We start from the raw sequence: 13,112 nt of genomic DNA, 5'->3' as shown, positions 1-13,112 counted from the left end.
TAGCTATCAGTTATTGCCGGTCATCACAATAAAGGTCAATGTGCTACCTTGGCTTCCCATTCTCTCTTTCTTCTTGCCTGATTTTACCACCTCCACTCGTAAAGCCAAACCTAAACCATGACGGGGCATTTGGATTTTGGGTCCTACAACCTCAGGTCCGCCAGAGGTTGCTGCAACGGAGCCAAATCTCTCGAGCGGAGGAGTGGCTGGATTATGAATTGCTCGGTGCGGTATTGTTAAGTGGCCTGCAGCAGCAGATGGATGACGCGGTTGCTTTCAAGGCGCCCTTCACTAGTACAAAACATGGTTTAACCGTCGGTTTTAAACTGGTTTTTACTGCAGTTTTAAAACCAGCAGTGAGTTTTGGGCAGTGAAAGTGGGGATGACATCACTGCTGGTGTTTTAGAACCGGTAGTGAAGCATTTTCTAGAAAAAAAGAAAAAAAGAAAAGAAATCGATCCTTCCACCGCGGCGCCCAGGACCTCGTTGTGCTTGCCGCCATGAATCCTGCCACCACGACGCGCAACAGAAACACAATGGCACGAAGGCCACCACCACATCACAGAAATGTTCACTGTCGAATTGGAGCCACTGCGACGCCTTACACACAGATTGAGCCCCCTAACGACTGAATCGGAGCCTTCGTTGCTGAATCGAACCCATGATGGCTGAAATCGGAAGCTTGCCCTGCTTCTCTTCCATGTGACGGCCAAATCAGAGCCTTCATCACTGGATCAATCCATGCAACTGTGACGAGTGGAGGCATGCGTGAGCAAAGAGGAGAGCGAGGCGCGGTTGAGATGAGGCACTCGACCGTTGGAGGAGAAGGCGTGGTCGGAATAGGTGCTTGGCCGGACGAGGTGTGTGGCGAGAGGAGGAGGGCCGCAGCCAGAGGAGGCACTCGGCTGGACGAGGAGGGCGACGGCCAGAGGAGGAGGGCCGCAGACGAGAGCGTCACGTGAGGAGATATGGTCGGAGGAGGAGAAGGAGGTGCTCGGGTGGATTGAGAAGATGGTGGGTTCTCTAGATTTAGATTTTTTAAGCTGGCTAGGATGAGCTAGCGGACGTGAACACGTGACTAAATGGATTCAATGGAAATTTTGGATCCTCTACGCTGTTGACTGTCAGTTCCTGTCGGTTGGTCTTATGAACCAACAGTGAATAACAATCATTTGTACCGGTTGATTTTAAGAACTAGCAGTGATAACTGTATCAATACCAGTTTTTATAAATTGATAGTGATGAACCGATATATAAAGTCCGTTCATAATAGTGCTTATTTTTAGCCGCACCAGGGATAACGGAGGAAAAGAGCGGCACGGAAGAATGAGCCAATGAGGAGTCACGGAGGAGAAAGAGGAGGACTTCTCTCAAGGCAATGACCTCTAATCTGCCATGGTTGGTTGCCGCGACCACGAACGCGAGGCAAACCGATCTAGGGTAGCTGCGTCGGTATGCCTTGTTGCTAGCTCCGCCATTGCAATCACATCTTGCTTGATATGGGGTTCTTTGTTTATTGCCAAACGGTGCATGAAGATGCTAATGCTGTTTTGGACTCGAGCGTTCGGCCGGAGAACCGGTACTCATTGAAGAAGGCTAGCAAGCAGGACGTGATGCTCTTTGTCGTTACGGGTCAAAAGAATTGGATTGGTTTCAAGCATGCTTGGCTTGCTTTTTATGATACCAGGAGCAGAGTTGTAGATTGATTCAAATAGCATCCGTGCGTATGTTTGTGTTTCAATAGGCTATATGATCAATCGTTTTGTATTAGGTTACCTCTGCTAAAAAATTAGAATCCTATCTTGTTTGGATTCCAAAAAGATCTAATCAATCTACACCGTGATGATATGGGCCCACGATAGATAATCTATGGTATAGATCTTTCTCTTTTTCTAATAATTAATGTTGTGATTTCTATACCTCGAGAGCAAAGAAAGTAGCTACTTTAACTTTATTAAAATAATTATCAACGTGACTCATACTAATAGCGTGGCTAATTTTACTATAATATTTTATCACTATAACATTTGATTAAAAATTAGTCTCTTTTTATTAATAGTTTTATTTTATTTGGACTTTTTATTTAGAATGTTGCTTCCCAAACCATATGAAAATCGAATTGTTAATCTTCGCTATTTTTTAATTCTGAAATTATCAAATTATTAATCGTATTTTATATGGACTCATTGGTTAAATATAAACTGTTAGATGCTCATAACAATGAGTAGTCTAAATCTTTTTCTTTTTCAGATTAACATAGTAATTTCGTAATCTTGAAAACGAACGTGGTTGCTCTTTTTTCTCTTCAAATATTAAGATAATAGATGGATTGAACGTGGTTAGTTATATTGTTATACTTAGTACATCCATTACTTATTTTCTAGTTCGGACACTGGGTGTGGCACGTGTCTTTGTTGCAAACCCTAGGCATACCATCATGTAATCAACCTCATAAACATTGTAGTCAAGTAGTTTAGGTTATCTAAGGATGTGTTTGGTTAGAGGATGAGGTTAGATGTGATATAACTATCTATATTTTTCTAGATGGAATGATCTAATTTTCTATTTGGTTAGGATGAATAAGATGAACCAGTTTTCTGTTTGGTTGTATGGATATGATGAGTTGAGTTGATTAGGATGATTTTTTTTGTTAAACACCCTAATTTATGCACAATCATATTTCTATGCATTCCATAAAAGTTTGTGTGAATTTGTGCATATTTGGATTCAAATTGAATTAAAAAGATAATATCATATGAAATGAAAAGATGTATATAAATGGAACATTATAAAGGAACTCAGTTTTTCACCAAGTAACCTAGATTTGAAAATAATTTTAAAAATTATTAAGCCACATGAGAGGAATAATGATTTTTTTTTCAGTTTTTTGGAATTTCTTTGATGCCTTAAAAATTGCTAGAATTTCTAGAGTAGCCCATTTGGAGATTTTTATTTTGAAACATATAAGGGATATTGAGGTGAATCCTTTTAAAATGAATTCATTATTAATTATAAAACCTAAAACAAATTTGTTTTTTTGACTACGGCAACACCACTGCCAAATAGAGAAAGATGGAAGGAAAAGTATGAAAACGGGTGGGTACTGTTCATCCAACTAGGGGTGGAAAATGGATAGCAGGTATCTGAATTATTTGATATTCGTGTTCATTAAAATACGAATTTGAATATATGTATTCGTATTTTTTTTTAAAATGGATACTAAAATAGATGTATCCGAATTCGTTTTCGAGATTCAGATTCAAATATGGATATCCAAATTGCTTTGAATTTAGATGTGGAAATAGATAATATCTATATCTGCCAACCAAAAACTAAGTTTTGATAAAGTTTTAGACATTTCAGAGGTGAACGAAATTTATATATTTCGACCCAATCAAATTGGATCAAATTTCAGTCAAATTTGATAAAAAAAAATAAATTTCCAACATGAAATTTGAACAAAATTTCTAAAATTTCAGTAATTCCAAATGTGAATGAATTTTTTGCACACAAAAATAAAAATTCTTATCATTAAAGATGCAAGATATTTGCATACAATCTGATCGAGTAGATATCTAAATACGGATTCAGATTCGAACAATCCGATTCATATTCACATTTAAGGATATTCAGATTTATATTCATTTTCGTATTTAAAATATAGATAGTAATATAGAACTATTCGGTTCATATCTGATGTATTTTCATTCTTACATCTGACCCCACTGCCTTCCGCTGTGGGTGAGGAGTCAAGTACGAGGACGGAAGGGGACGAGCGCGTTCGGGTCTTTTGCGGGATGAGCTCGTCCAAGATCTTAATGGAATATTCTTTTTCTTAGATCATCTTGTGCGCTCTTGTCCGTGATTCAAACAGGCGGCGGGCGAAATACTGGGATGGGGCGATCCCATCCTCCACTCCTCACGTGAACTAAACGAACCCAAGTGCCTAAGTCACAATTGCTGTATTGTTGAATCCTTAGAAGTTTCCACACTATTTCTCTATATTAGTGTTGTAGAGTTGTTTGAAAAAAAAAACAAACTTAATGTGTTTCATAGATAAGTGATCAAAGTTACGTTTCAAATACCATTTTAACATCTAAAACAACAATCTTTGCCATGCGCAAAACAGGAAAAAATAGTAGCAACGTTCGGCATGTCTTTCTTCCAATTTTTGGTTCACGCAAATAATGATTCACGATTAGAAAGAAACCTTTTTCAAAACCAGAGATCCATTCATCCTGCAGGTTCCATTGCTCCATTTCCCATGGTGAAGCATCAAACAATCAGAGTAGCCAGCTGCCCTGGGACGGAGGCATGGAGCGCATGCATGCTCCCTCTAGGCCGAGAGCCAGAAGAAAAGTGAAAGTGGCAAGCAGCACGCTCACGTTGCGGGCCAGCCGGCACCGGCGGCCGCCCACTCCGAGCCCGAACTCCCGGGAACATCCACAGAGAATCCGACGCACCAGGCTGGCCAGCAACATCCGCCCCCTGCGAACCGAGGCTCCCCAGGCCCCACCTCCCAACGAGGCACGCCTGCCCCCAACACCAGGATTTCCGCACCAACCCGAACGTACCACCAGGCTCGCTGACTCCGGTGTCCCACAAATATAGGGACCCACACGTCAGGAACGCGTGTGTTTGCCCGATGGTTTCTTCAGGTCAATGATCTGGCTCCGTTCGAAAAGGTACAACCGGTTGCACCCCGTTGGATGGAGATCCAACGGGCGTGGTTCGTTACGAGGCGCGGGCGGCGAAGCAATACAGATCTCTTGCCACACACACGTAGCGCAGTAACCCACTCCGCTCGTTCACACGGCTGTTCGGCGGAATGCCTCACTAGTAGGGCTCTAACCCGCACTCCCCACGCCGCCGCTTCCCAACCGAGCAACGCCGACGCCGCCGAGATGAAGGGAGCAATGCCGCCGCGGCCGTTCATGGTGCCGGGCCCCGGTGGCCCGATGCTGCCCCCGCAGCAGCAGTTCGGGCTGGTGGAGACTCGGCCCCCGCTGGCCGCCGTGCTGCGGCCGCGCTTCAACATCCCGGGGCTGCATCCCTCCGCCGCGGCGGCCTCGGCCGCAGGCAAGATCGCGTCCACCTACGACCTCGTGGAGCCGATGCGGTTCCTCTACGTGCACGTCGTCAAGGCGCGGGACCTCCCCGCGGTGTCCCCCACCGGCGCCATCGACCCCTTCGTCGAGGTCAAGCTCGGAAACTTCAAGGGCACCACGTCCGTGCTGGGGGCCAACCACAACCCGGCCTGGCAGCGGGTGTTCGCCTTCTCCGCGACGCACCTGCAGTCGCATCTGCTCGAGGTGGCCGTCAAGGCCAAGGATCTCACCGGCGACGACCTCGTGGGGCGCGTCGGGTTCGATCTCGCCGAGGTGCCGGTCCGCGTGCCCCCGGACTCTCCGCTGGCGCCCCAGTGGTACCGCCTGGAGACCAAGCGCGGCGAGAAGCTCCCCCGCGGCGAGATCATGCTCTCCGTGTGGCTCGGGACCCAGGCCGACGAGGCGTTTCCGGACGCCTGGCACTCCGACGCGCACGCGGCAGCCGGTCCGGCGGCCGTCGCTTCCACGCGCGCCAAGGTATACTTCTCGCCGAAGCTCGTGTACCTCCGCGTCGCCGCCATCGGGGCGCAGGACCTCGTGCCGCACGACACCTCGCGCCCCATGAACGCCTGCGTGAAGCTGCAGTTCACCGGGCAGGTGCGGCGCACGCGCCCCGGCGCTCCGCCGGGAATGCCCAACCCAATTTGGAACGAGGAGTTCATGTTCGTCGCGTCGGAGCCCTTCGATGAGCCGCTGGTGGTCACTGTAGAGGACCGCGTCGGGCCGGGGCGCGACGAGCTGCTCGGGCGCATTATCCTGCCCCTCTCAGCGGCAATGCCGCGGCACGACCATTTCGGCAAACCCGTGGAGCCACGGTGGTACAGCCTCATGCGCCCCAGCGACGATCCTGAGAAGAAGGAAGCCAAGTTCACGAGCAAGCTACAGCTTCGGATGTCTCTGGATTTTGGGTACCACGTTCTCGACGAGTCCACTTACTACAGTAGTGATCTCCAGCCATCATCAAAGCCTGCAAGGAAGCCGAGCATTGGGATGCTTGAGCTGGGGGTTCTTGGTGCTCGCAACTTGATACCGATGAAGCCTAAGGATGGGCGCACCACGGACGCCTACTGTGTTGCCAAATATGGACCTAAGTGGGTGCGCACAAGAACTATTCTTGACACGCTGAATCCGCAGTGGAATGAGCAGTACACTTGGGAGGTGTTCGATCCTTGCACTGTGATCACAGTGGTGGTGTTCGATAATGGCCAGATTGGGAGCAAGAATGGTGGTGGCCCAGATCAGCGGATTGGGAAGGTCCGTATCCGGCTCTCAACACTGGAGACTGATAGGGTGTACACACATTTCTACCCTTTGCTGGTTCTGCATCCCAGTGGGCTCAAGAAGACTGGTGAGCTGCATTTGGCTGTGCGGTTTACTTGCACAGCATGGGTGAACATGATGGCGCTGTATGGTCGACCGCTGCTACCAAAGATGCACTACACTCAGCCAATTTCGGTGATGCAATTGGATTACCTGAGGCACCAAGCAATGCAGATTGTTGCAGCGAGGCTTAGCCGAGCTGAGCCCCCGCTGCGCAGGGAGGTTGTGGAGTACACGCTCGATGTGGATTTACACATGTTTAGTCTCCGGCGCAGCAAGGCTAACTTTTATCGTATTACCTCACTGTTCTGTGGTTTTGCGGCAATGGTCAAGTGGTATGATGGCATCAGGAGCTGGCGGAATCCAATTACGACAATGCTTGTGCATATGCTCTTCCTGATACTAATCTGCTACCCAGAGCTCATCCTGCCTACCGTCTTCCTCTACATGTTCATGATTGGACTGTGGAACTATCGTTACAGGCCAAGGCACCCGTCACACATGGATACTAAGCTATCCCATGCTGAGATGACACACCCCGACGAGCTTGATGAGGAGTTTGACACATTCCCAACCTCCAGACCAGCTGACATTGTAAGAATGCGCTACGACAGGCTGAGGAGCGTTGGTGGTCGTGTGCAGACGGTAGTTGGGGACCTGGCAACACAAGGCGAGAGAGCCCATGCATTGCTGAGCTGGAGGGACCCTCGGGCCACCGCCATCTTCATATTCTTATCCCTGGTTGTCGCCATTGTGCTGTATGTGACACCATTTCAGGTTTTGATGGTGATAGCTATGCTTTACCTGTTGCGACACCCCCGGTTCCGTAGCAGGATGCCCTCCGTGCCGTTCAACTTCTACAGGAGATTGCCTGCCAAGTCTGATATGCTCCTTTGAGCTCAGAGCACTGAACATGAGAGAAATGGGGAAAAGTTGTAACTTTGTTTATGTCTGTTCCATTCAGTTCCTTTTGATTAGCATCAGATCAGATGTGAATATACCTGATGAGTTGGTAAGTTAGAGGCAGTTAGTGGCCCAGGAATAAGGTGTCGACTTAAACGTTATTTGCTTGGTTATGCCAAAAGAAGGGAACAATTTTAGTTCCCTTTGAGTTTTGGGACAAGGAGTAGAGAGCTTTTTGGTTGCAAAAATGTAATGTTAGTTTCAGGTTTCTAGTGTAGAACAAACAGCAGGAACAATCTTGTCCTCAGTGTATTTTGTTTGTATTTGTGCCAATTTGTTTATGTTACGTCCCTGCCCCTGGATCATGTTGTTTGTATTTATTTGTGCTATTCTGTTCGATCACCTCACCTTTGTTTCAGTGGTCATGCTCTGCTTGCTGCAGTTGCACTTCTTTGTGGGCGGTTTTCCTGCGATGTTTGTTTGGTGAGAAATTCTGCTGGCATTGGCAAGGTTCATCGTTGTTGTGGCCTACAAGATTGTTGGTTGGTTAATCTTTGACTGAATGTGCCGTGTGCTAGCACAATATGTTGTTTTCCGTGGTCTAGTGCGGAAATGAAGCCGTAGTTTCTGTCTTCTAGATGTTTTGCGTAATTCAGCTCTGAAGAAACGCCCGGTTCCTGTGCAAGAAAACCACTGAAGGAAGACATGTAACTAAGAAAAGCATCCTTTGACCCTTGTGCTCTGTTGCAACCTAACAAATGAATCGTGCCTGCAGCTCTTTTCTTGCGGGCAACATATGACTTCGCCAGAATGAGATTGCCTGGTGGCTAGGAGTAGATATGAGACATGGGCGTTACTTTTTTCCCGGATCAGAATACGACTCTCCTATGCAGCAGAAACAGAACTTCTGATACCGACGTCTGACGGCATGTCAAATGTGACCTGCATGCATGGCGTAATGAGCAACCGTATGCGTATAGTCATCAGAATTTGGATGTGCCGCAGACTTCTTGATCTCTCTTCCTTTCTCTGAACAAGCAAACGACAGCTTGAGAACGTTGCTGGTCTGAGTATGTTCCCAGGCTCCCAGTCTTCAGGGCCCTGCAGGCTGCAGCTCACAAGAGTGGCAAGACCGGTAAGGAGAGAACAGAGTAGCAATTGAGAGAGCAGCTGTATCAGACCAGCAGTAACTCTAGAACAAGCCAAGGCTTGGCTCCATCCGTCATTGTACAGCGCTTGCGGCCAGCCGACCGTACAGTGTGAAATAGCTTTGGCCCATTATAAGCCCATTCGTAGCAACCTGAAGCGGCCACCAGACTCAGCTTCGAACAGGAAGCTAAAATTTACAAACTGGGTTGGTCATGTACAAGCCGGATGACAGTCCGGGAAACTAGGCCCAAGGTTGGATCTGAGGTTACTGGCGGTGGCACGCGAAAAATGCTCGGCGTCCTCCATAAAACAAGGAGCCCGCGTGATGCCAGCCGGCTCGCGCAGAAGCCAGTCCCTGTCCCGGTCCGGCACGCCGAAGATGTAAGAACCATTGAGCCAGTCACCAGCCCTTGGATCTAGCGGCGGTCCCAGAGATTTAGGAGAGCCTGAGCGAACCGTGCGAAAGATAGACGCAGGCCGTGCGCTCGCTCACTGAGGAGATGCTCATGCAGTCGTGCGAGCTAAGTTTTATCCAAAATTTGACCGGCCTACGTAGTAAATTTCCTCATTATCTAGGTATATATACTGGGGCGGGCCGAGACGGAGCCCGGGCAGCTGCCCAGGCTCGCCGGGCCTTGGGTCCGCCAGTACTTGGATCTCAGTATAACAGGACGGAGCTAGACAACACAAGTCAAAATAAATTGATAATTTACCATAAAAAATTAATCTTTTTTTATTATGTACCACTCGTGTCAATAAAATATGGAACCATCTGAATCAATCCCACCATCAAACCCGTCGCGCTCACACCCGAGGCTCAACTCCCAGTCAGATCCTGTTGAAATATAAATGAATTATCCACTTTTTCCCATCAAGTTAGACTTTTGGTGAATTGATTCATGCATCACGGTGAAGATATAGATGGCAATGGGTACAATACCCACAGGTGAAAGCTATACAAATCTGTATCCGTGAGCTAATTCTCAAACCCGCGCTCGTACCTATTACCCGCCATGGGTAAAAATTGAAACCCGCACCTGCCAACCGAGGGCACACCCGTATACCAACGGATATATTAAACAAGTATTCTCGTGTTAATCTAAAGAACTAGCATGCATGAACGGTATGAATCTACATGTAACATTATACCAAGATTTCTGCATAAGAATCAAATCTATAAGAGTAAATTCCACAAACCTACAATTATTTATACCTTTGTAACAGAAAACTACAACTTTTAAGATATATTTCACAAAACTATAACTATTCGTATCCTTGATAACACAAAATTACAACTTTTTTTTTCTGATCCTACCCATTAGCCACATATTTTGCTGAAAGTTATAGGTTTGTGAAACTATGCTGAAAATGTATGGCTAACGGGTGGACTAGGTAAAAAATTGTAGTTTTGTGTTATCAAAGGTACAAATAGTTATAGTTTTATGAAATAGGTATAAAAAATTATAGTTATCTATTACAAAGGAAAATAAATAGTTATAAGTTTGTGAAATTTACTCGATCTATAACTGTTTCGTGCTCAAATTTGTGAAATCATTTTAAAATGCTAAGATAATCAGCACGAAAGAAATTTCCCCAACATTGTCAACTTCTATGTAGCCAATCCACAAGGTTACTCAATTCAGATCTAGGAACACCAGTACATTGACATCTAGAAAGGGGCATGGATCAGATCGAGGTGCTAACAACGAGCCTAAAGTGCAATCGAAGGAAGAAAGATGCGGGGTACGTACCTCAGCAGTGAGGTACTCGAGGACCGCTGCGAGGCAGACGGGCTCTAGCTCTGACACGCTCGATGCACTTGCCAGCCTTGAGGAACCTCATGATCCTACTAATGGGGAATTGCAGCCCAGCCTTGGAGCTCCTCGATGCCGCCTTATTCGTCGTGTCTGTGCCGATCACCTTGCCTTGACCCGCTATCTCTCTCACCAACCGACGACGATGAAACCGTTTGCGCTCGAGGAGGTGGTGGTGGAAACCGGAGGTTGTGAGAGGTGAGCCAGAGGTATGAGAGGGGTTAGGGTGGGAGTGGGGACTACACGCAGACGGAGGCAGCATGCGAGGGGCGCAGATGGAAGCGATAGGTGGTGGGCATAGATGGAAGTGGCTAGGCGAGGTGCAAATGGAGGCGGTGAGACTTTTCGGGGCTAGGGTGAGTCACGAGTGGAGGCTAAGGCAGTAGGGCTGGATTGAAAACTTTAAAGAAGTGAGTGTGGAGCTTATTTATTAAAATAAGTGAGCCCATATATCAAATATGTGAAACGGTTATATGGGCAAAATGGACACATATAGACTAATTTCAAACCTGTCTCTCTATACTTGTTAGATTCAATTTTAAACTCACGCCTATACTCATAAGTAAAGCTTAAAACTCAAAACGGACACGTGCAGATACACAAGTAAAATATAACCATTGCCATCGCTAGGTGAAGAGTACGTGGTGCCGCCTCGCGAAAAATCCACATGACGACGACGCGACACTCGCGAGTCGCGACCCACGATGGGCCAGAAATATCTAAACGCGCGGCTGTGCAGCCAATGCAGAGGGTGGGCTATCTCCCGCGCGCGACACTCCGAGTTTCCCTCGATGGCGCCCGCGGCCGCCGCAGCAGTCGCAGCGGCTCGCCCTTCTTTCCCCCGCGCGTCGTCCCAGCGGGGCCGTGCCTGCTCGCTACGGTGCGCCGCGCCGAGCTCACGCACCGCCACACGTTTGTCCTCTGTAAGTCAGCTGCCGCACGCACGCGATGCGCCTTATCTACTCTTATCTTTCAGTTCGAGCTCCGTCTTTACTACCAGTGCTCAAATTTTTGCTCTCTGCTCCAATTCCCTTACCATGGACGGCTCTCTTGGAACAGCCGTGTGATACTAGTAGCTCGCGTTCTCCGCTCTATGACGTGACGATTTCAGTTCCCATACAGAAATCCTGCTGCGCCGGCCATCCCCGGAGTCAGCAGCGGCAGGGACGACGACCGCGCTGCAGCCAGAGCGAGGTGGCGAGCGGCAGCGCCGTCGACGACGACGAGGCGTGCGATCTGGTGAGCGGCGCTGACCTCGTCATCGGCGAGGGCGAGGACAGCTTCCGCGCGTACCTCCTCAAGGCCGTCAAGGACAACAACGGCACTGGCGTCCTCCTCCTCTCCGACATCTTCGGCTTCGAGGAGTCCGCCACCCGGGACTTCGCCTACCGCGTCGCCTGCAACGGCTACAAGTACCAAACCTTCTCCGCATCATTTCATCTTCTCCTCGCTTGTTCCGAGCTTCGACTCCGATTGCTTGATCTGTACCTTGATCTTTGGATGTGCAGTGTCCTGGTGCCGGACCTGTTCCGCGGGAACCCGTGGAAGCTGAGCCTCCCGTTCGACGAAGGCTTCGAGCGGTGGCTGGCCGGGCAATCTCCGGGGCGGGTGTCGGGCGACATCGACGCGTGCACGAGGTGGCTGGTGGACGAGTTCACTGCGGCAGGGGTGTCCAGGAAGCTGAGCGTGGTCGGGTTCTGCTACGGCGGCGGGCGCCTCGTGGAGACGCTGGCGCGCGACGGCGACGCCTGCTTCAGCGCGGGCGTCTGCTTCTACGGGTCCGGGATGGATGCGTGCCTGGGGGACCGGATCGCCGCGCCCGTGCTGTTCGTGTGCGGCGACGGGGACCCGCTCTGCCCCGTGGAGACGGTTCGGGATCTGGAGAGGCGCGCGAAGGGTGCCAAAGCCGCCGTGTACGCCGGCAGGGGCCACGGGTTCGCGCACCGGCCGCAGTCGCTGGAGGACGACGCCGACGCCGAGGACGCGTTCAACGCGATGCGAGGGTGGCTGCACGACCACCTACTCGCCTGACCAGCCGGCGTGTCTGTCGATTGTTAACGTACGTGCCAACTGGTAATGTGCATAGGTCCGTTTGTTTATCAGTGGCAGAGCAGGATTACGGTGCAGGATATTCAGCGAAATTCCAATGGTAAATGCGAAAAATTGTATTTGCGCGCACATCTGTCTGGGTGATTCTGAAACTGTTGAGTCTTGAGGGCATGAACTCTACTACTCTAGTGCTTGATGTAGCTATTCAGACTTGCCCACCTGCGATGTCGTTCATCTTTAACAGGTATGAATATGATGGCTTAATTTTCTGCATGATCGCAGGAGTTCATCGTGGATTAGCTCCAAACCAAGGATGGGCCACTTTAAGTCCATCTACGCGGGCCCCTTGATCATCAGCAGAAAAGCATGGTATGGTGTCCGACGATCCAGGGAGCCGCTTGTGGGCCGCGAGCAACACGCAACGCCGCCAACGAGTACCAGCCGGGCTCCCAGACAAGTTTCTCGACAGAAGAATGGCACACAACATTGGGCCCTATATGGCCCATTCATGGTTACTTGGGTGCCTGAATCGTACACGACGAATTGGTCAAGAAATCAGGAAGTGATCAGAGATTGAGCTTCTGGACAAAATAAGTCACCATTTAGAACACGCCCAATCCATACTGTTTTCGGTGAAATGGAGACCGGAGACGCAGCAGCGGCAGATACACCAAACCCCGTGAGAAAAATCTGCAACCGCACGAAAGCAGGTACAAAACAGCATCAGTCTCTGCACGTTGCGTAGCGTCGGGCGCGATCAAAGCGGACA

The 13,112-nt window shown here is 49.0% G+C and overlaps 2 protein-coding genes across 3 annotated transcripts; both read left to right on the top strand.

Annotated features, from left to right (window-relative positions):
• The first annotated feature begins 4,757 nt into the window (after positions 1-4,757).
• Positions 4,758-7,733, top strand: LOC133885838 (multiple C2 domain and transmembrane region protein 6-like). The gene has a single exon (XM_062325592.1). The coding sequence runs from the start codon at positions 4,905-4,907 to the stop codon at positions 7,323-7,325; it is 2,421 nt and encodes an 806-aa protein (XP_062181576.1). The 5' UTR covers positions 4,758-4,904; the 3' UTR covers positions 7,326-7,733.
• A 3,280-nt stretch (positions 7,734-11,013) lies between these two features.
• On the top strand, positions 11,014-12,561 carry LOC133885758 (uncharacterized). Of its 2 annotated transcripts, none has more exons than XM_062325499.1 (3): positions 11,014-11,217; positions 11,354-11,706; positions 11,803-12,561. In XM_062325499.1, the coding sequence occupies exons 1-3, from the start codon at positions 11,086-11,088 to the stop codon at positions 12,323-12,325; spliced, it is 1,008 nt and encodes a 335-aa protein (XP_062181483.1). In that variant the 5' UTR covers positions 11,014-11,085; the 3' UTR covers positions 12,326-12,561. The 2 variants fall into 2 exon arrangements, with proteins under 2 accessions (XP_062181483.1, XP_062181484.1); XM_062325500.1 differs by having other exon boundaries at positions 11,016-11,217; positions 11,417-11,706.
• The last annotated feature ends 551 nt before the right edge of the window (positions 12,562-13,112 follow it).

The sequence above is a fragment of the Phragmites australis genome, chromosome 11 (assembly GCF_958298935.1).
Source record: "Phragmites australis chromosome 11, lpPhrAust1.1, whole genome shotgun sequence".
NCBI classification, from domain to species: Eukaryota; Viridiplantae; Streptophyta; class Magnoliopsida; order Poales; family Poaceae; genus Phragmites; species Phragmites australis.
The sequence above is the reverse complement of the archived record's forward strand: the minus strand, read 5'-3'. Positions and strand labels throughout refer to the sequence as shown.